General features: G+C 46.7%; 1 protein-coding gene across 1 annotated transcript; it reads left to right on the top strand.

Moving 5' to 3' along the window:
* The first annotated feature begins 4,685 nt into the window (after window positions 1-4,685).
* Window positions 4,686-5,224, top strand: LOC124708124 (histone H2A.2.2). Its single transcript, XM_047239813.1, has 2 exons — window positions 4,686-4,889; window positions 4,970-5,224. The coding sequence occupies exons 1-2, from the start codon at window positions 4,686-4,688 to the stop codon at window positions 5,222-5,224; spliced, it is 459 nt and encodes a 152-aa protein (XP_047095769.1).
* The last annotated feature ends 1,360 nt before the right edge of the window (window positions 5,225-6,584 follow it).

Below are 6,584 nucleotides of genomic sequence, written 5' to 3'. Positions count from 1 at the left end.
AGGGCGTGCCACCTGACCTATACCTGGTCGGGAAGGTGTTGGATGATGCCTCGCTTAGTTTCCTGCATGGCATACACGTAAACATTAAATACGAGCCTCGATCGGCTCTCGGGTTATCTCGTGAATCGGCTCAAAGAGCCGATCCACCCATGATTCGAACAAGGTGTCCGAATATATGGTGGTCCTGCTTGATCAAGATAAAGCTAATAAGATCTACGACGATTTAGGGTTTTCACCGCATAATCGGATCATCCTACTCACGATTGGGCCTCGCGCTCGCGCACGGTGACCGTAAGCCGATCCTAGACAGGGCCTAAAAACCAACACGAGGTTGATCCCCGGAACATCCTTTCTAGGGCTAGCAAACGTCACCCTACACGCCGCTGGATCCTCCAAGGCCTAACTAATGCGGATGTTAAACTAATCCTTGCAGAACAAGGAGCAACCGTAACGGATCAGATCTACTAAACTATGATCAAGCGGGGTGCCGCCCCTACACCTAAGATAGGTGTAAGGGCGGCTAGATGCATGAGGGGTTGCACTACGACATCATATGATACGAAGAACAATGCTAACCCTAACACATCTAAGATAACTACGTTGCTCGCCATCAAAAAGGCTTCAGCACGAACAACGCATGAACAACGTGGGCAGGCTTGTGCTGCCTAGATCGCAAGATGCCATCTAGGCAGCATGGTGCTTACCGGAGAAACCCTCGAGACGAAGGAGTTGGCGATGCGCCGAGATTTGTTTGTGTTGAACGTTGGTTGTTGTTTATTCCATAAACCCTAGATACATATTTATAGTCCAAGGGACTTTCTAACTCAAGCGTGCACCTAACCGTGCACGGGTAAAACTCTAACTCCTGATCGAGACGTAACCTAATATGTTACAGATACAAGGGCAAACTAGCCCAAACTTTGCATGTAAGGCCGATTCACGTATTTCTTCTATATATATTCTTCAAGTCTATCTTGATCGCGGCCCACCTCTGACTTGGTCAAATTCTGGTGATAACAATTAGGTGTGTTGGGGACACAAGAGACTTCTTGTATCGTGATTGCAGGGTTGCTCGAGAGGGATATCTTTGACCTCTACCTCCCTGAGTTCGATAAACCTTGAGTGATTCACTTAAGGGAAACTTGCTGCTGTTCTACAAACCTCTGCTCTTGGAGGCCCAACACTGTCTACGAGAATAGAAGCGTGCGTAGACATCAAACTATTTTCTGGCGCCGTTGCCGGGGAACGAAGAAAAGCTACACCACAGAGATTTCTACCTCCCACGTCAACCACGCGCCAGTTGTGGACAGCAGTGCCCGAGGCCAAACCAAATGCTATTATGCTCCAAAGGGGAAGAACCCCTGCCACTCACAAGGTGTTAAAAGCTAAGAAGCGAACACCTAACCCACTTCCACTCTATCTTATGGTCAACTAAATATACTAGCTACTTACTCATGTATGAGTCTTCTATGAGTATTTAAATGTTAAAGGACTGGAATGATACGACATCCTCCCATTTTTTGGTTTGCAGTGCAAGCATGTCGAATTACTATAGTCAACAATTGAAGGAATCAAAGGTCTCAAAAATCTTACTTATGATTTAATCAAATACGATGTGAGAGCTCTATTTGTTGCTACTATCAATTAGTCATGTCCAAGTAGTGTTGCCATATATTATCTCTTTTACACCATGCATAGATAACAACAGACCAACATAGTGGATCTTTTTTTTTGAGAACACAGTACAACGTAGACGCTCACAACACGCACGTACAAACACACCCCTATGAACGCACGCACGCATACCCTACCCCTATGAGCACCTCCAAGGGACTGAGCCGGCATATCTTGAGGTTGACGAAGTCACCACTGGCGCCTCGCTGTTGACGGGCACGTCACCTACCACTGAAAGCATAGCGCCGGTTAAATCCTGGAATAAATCCAGGTAAATGCAAACACCCATGTCAAATCTAGGATTTGAACCTGGGTGGGTTGGTTCCACCACAAGGGACCTAACCACCAGAGCCAAGCTCTGTTTGCAACATAGTGGATCTTTATTAGCACTTTGTTATTCATTAATTAAGCTTTGTATCAAATACATGACATGTTAAATGTTATGCATGCATAGAGTAAAGTAATTGTCGAAGTATTTGGGAAGTATTTTAGAAGCAATGCAATAAACTCCGAAGTCCTGATGGGTTCGTTGCATGGAAAACAAAAAAATCTACCGTGAACATGAACAAAAACCAAGATCCAATATAGGAAGAAGCAAGATCTAATCTACGAAGATCGAAGCAACGAGATGTATGTGAGACTAACCCTCGAAGATTTCAAAGCCTATGAGATTAGATCTCGTTGTTGATGTAGTCGATCATCCTGTGCTGCAATCCAGCAGCACTTCCGTACTCGGTCGTGTGTACGGTGTCAATGAAGCCCGTCCTCTTCCCGTTCCAGCGGGAAGCGGAGGTGTGGTAGATCCCCTCGGAATCCCAGCAGCACGACGGCGTGGTGGTGGTGGTGGAGGAGAAAAGCTGCAGCGCTTCGCCTAAGCCGGAGCAGACTTGTAGTGGAGGAGAGGGGGGGCGCCAGGGCTAGGGTTTCAAGGGTGTGCACCCCCTGCCCCCTCCCCTCTTTATATAGGGGGGAGGTCAGTTTAGGGTGGCCCCCACGCCCTAAAACAGATCTAGGGCCGGCTTCCAAGAGGGGGGGAGTTTTCTCCCCCCCAAGTTGATCCCCTTTAGGGTTTTGGGGAACCCTAGTGGGCTGGCCGACTTGGGCCTTGAAGGGCATGTGCCCCTGGCTCATTAGGCCAGGGTGCATCCCCTCGGCCCATGCTAGGCCTCCTAGTGTCGTGGGCCCACTGGTGGGACCCCCGGAACCTTCTAGAACCTTCCCGGTCTTTCACCGGAAAAATCACGAACTTTTTCGAAACATAGAAATCAACTTCCCTTATATGAATCTTATTCTCCGGACCATTCCGGACCTCCTCGTGATGTCCTGGATCCCATCCGAGACTCTGAACAAACTTCGGTCTCCATCTCAAATTCCGAATCTACTTATGCGATATCAAACCTTAAGCGCGTCACCCTACGGTTCGTGAACTATGCGGACATGATCGAGACTCCTCTCCGACCAATAACCAATAGCGGGACCTGGAGATCCATAATGGCTCCCACACATTCAGCGATAACTTAGCGATCGATTCAAAATATCTAATTTTTTGGAAAAAAGTATCTGGGTGTACATCTAGATATTCTATATTCACACACTAAGTTTCGCAAAAAAATGACTTTTTATGAGCAGCGTATAAAAGACAATTTTGAGCGATTCAAAATAGCTTTTCACATCTGTGTGTCTTATAAAGTCGGAATATTCATTCAACCTGAGGTTGGGTGGTTAGGAGGGTGGTTGTACCCCCAGCCCACAGGTTTGACATCTGTGTGTCTCATAAAGGCGGAACATTCATTCAGTGGGAGGCGACGTTCCCGTCGACAGCGAGGCGCCTTGGTGACTTCGTTAATTTCAAGATCCAATCCGCCGGCTCAGTCTTCCGGAGGTGCTCATAGGGGTAGAGTGTGCGTGTGTGCGTTCATAGGGGTGGGTGTATACGCGTGTATGTGAGCGCCTACGTTTGTACTGTGTTTCTAAAAAAAATAGCTTTTCACGAGGCATGTTTTTATCCTTTTACGTAGACTGCATAAAATTTCTATTTTTTTCACTAACTTTTTTGAGTGAACATATAATATTCAGATGTATACCTGAAATTTTCCCCCGAAATTTTAGCATTGTAAAAGAAACTTAAAATACATTTTTCTTAATAGGTACATCTAGACCTACCAGCCAAAACACCATGTCCATTTTGGAGCCTTTTTCCTACAAGAACACTGAACATATACTTGGGAAAGACTTAGGTAGGATCAGATCTTAGATAGGATCAATGAGATTAATTTTTTGCAAAGACAAAACATGTTCAAAAAATCTGAAAAAAAAATAACAACACACATCTATGTTATATATGCAATGCCAAAAATTTACAACTTCAAATTCGACATACACTTAAGGAGACAAAAAAGATAAATCTGGGTGTGAATAGTGTGAAATACTATTCAACCAGATCTGACACTATTCACAACAGAATTTGTCTTTTTTGTTTCTCCAAGTGTAGATTAGATTTTAAGCTGAAATTTTTTGGAGTTGTAGATACAACCTATATGTATGTTGCTAATTATTTTCAGATTTTTTCGCATAGGCAAAGTATGATTTCTCTAAGTTGATCCTATGATCTTACCTAATGGGGAGATCCTATACAAGTCTCTCCCCATATACTTTTGAGGTGTTGTTCACAATCAAGCACAGAGGGCGTCCATTTCCACGTGAGACCCACCATCATCATCAAGAGAGTGCGTGCCACACAATGACCTGTCACGCTCCTTCTCTTGCCCAATCCCGCGCTCGTGATTGGCCAGTGCACACCCTCCCACGGATCGATGCACCCAAGGCAGCATCCACCGTCCACCTCCGCTCCCATCCGACGGCGCACACCCCAGGTCACGCGGATCGCCCCCGCAGCCAACACAGCTATAAAAGCCGGACGTGACAGCTCCAAACTCACTCAAACACAAATCGCATCCTCCTCCTCTCGCATCCCACTGCACCCAAATCCTCTCTCGCCGGAGCCAAGCAAGATGGACGCCAGCAAGGGGAAGAAGTTCGCGGCGAAGAAGCTGGGCGGGCCGAGGAAGAAGTCGGTGACCCGCTCCGTCAAGGCCGGGCTCCAGTTCCCCGTCGGCCGCATCGGGCGGTACCTCAAGAAGGGCCGCTACGCCAAGCGCGTCGGCACCGGCGCCCCCGTCTACCTCGCCGCCGTCCTCGAGTACCTCGCAGCCGAGGCACGCCCCACCCTTCTCCCTCTCTTCCCATCTGCTTCACCCCTTTCAAACAACCAAGCTGACTTTTCTTTCTGCCGCAGGTCCTGGAGCTGGCCGGCAACGCCGCGAGGGACAACAAGAAGTCCCGGATAGTCCCGAGGCACCTGCTGCTCGCCATCCGCAACGACCAGGAGCTCGGGAGGCTGCTCGGCGGCGTCACCATCGCCCACGGCGGCGTGCTGCCCAACATCAACCCGGTGCTTCTCCCCAAGAAGTCCGTCGAGAAGGCTGAGAAGGCCGCCGCCAAGTCGCCCAAGAAGGCTGCCAAGTCCCCCAAGAAGGCTGCCAAGGCGTAGATCCGTACCGTGTTGACGATGATGAACTGGGCTCTGTGTGATTGTGCTACTCCCTGTGTACTTAGTGCTTTGATTGAGAGTCTGGTGTAGTTGTAGTTTAGTAACTCCGTTTGGTCGGGGACATGGTACGTCCCCTAACTTTGCTGTGTAATGGTGAGCATGAGGAAGCCGCTTGCTTCCTCTGTCTAATGAAGTATCCAAGTTGTGCTTTCATTTGTGGTATTGCTATATGTCCACTAGGAATTTCTCTATCGATTGCTGCAGGTTTATTTAAAGTTTGTATGCACTTAAACCATGTTTGGATAGGTAAACTGAGCGTTTGTTGGCATGAAAATGCATTGTACTTCCTTCGTGTGATTCGGTACAAGTTAGGTCGTTGTTGTTGGCAGTGTTACAGAAACCAGATCTGGGTTATGAACTGCAGTATCTGTAATTTGGGTTATGCGAACGAATCAGGTGGCCTGGCATACTGATTTTTTGGAACGCTGCAAGAAAAATGAGAGAGGTGTAAACAGATTACTCCCTCCGATCCATAACAAATATCGCTGAGGTAATACTAAATCTGCGACACTTACTATGGAATGGATGAAGTAGGTCTTTATGTATGACGGTTTATTTTGGCTTGTTCAAGGAGGTGGCATTCCCTTTTTGCTTGGGAGTAATGCTACATCTACGGATGATTTTTTACGAAAACACGTTTACGGACAAACGTGGCGTGAAGGTGGGTGGGCTACGTCCCTGGAATCAAGGAAAGCAAAACCAACCGCACCAATCACGTGCATACACATCAGTCCGTAAGAGAAATCTGTAGGAGGCAGTCTGTACATGTAGGATTATTGTTTTGCTTGGCTATGTAATCGTGAACAATGAGACATCACCTTGCTTACTATTGTATTCTGAATCATCAAGCAATGTTTTGAACTGCAGTATCGGTTCTTCCGTTGAATCCTTAAGTTTCTCTTTCTTTTTCACAAGTGAATCAGGTTGCATCATTTTGCTGACCGATGAACGCAGAAACATTTGCTTTCTCCTCCTGAATCACAAGTTTCATGGCTGAGAATTTGTGCCACTGGCTTAGTTCCATGTGCCATCTCTGTAATTTTGTTATGCAAACGAAACAGGTTGCATAACAGATGCATGTTTGTTTCTGAATATTAAAACTGGGGTGCCTTTGCTTTCTGCCTCCGAATCATCAGGTTTGCTACTTTGATACCTCGATGTCGATCGATCTTCCGAGGGTGATAAAACAAAATATGTGTCATTCTTGTCCGACTTAGTTTCACGGGTAAAAAATGCAAGCGAACCATGTAGCATGACAGACTGATGTTTGCACTTTTGTTCGTTTGTTGCAAATGAATTA

This window comes from Lolium rigidum, chromosome 4 (assembly GCF_022539505.1).
Source record: "Lolium rigidum isolate FL_2022 chromosome 4, APGP_CSIRO_Lrig_0.1, whole genome shotgun sequence".
NCBI lineage: Eukaryota > Viridiplantae > Streptophyta > Magnoliopsida > Poales > Poaceae > Lolium > Lolium rigidum.
The sequence above is the reverse complement of the archived record's forward strand: the minus strand, read 5'-3'. Positions and strand labels throughout refer to the sequence as shown.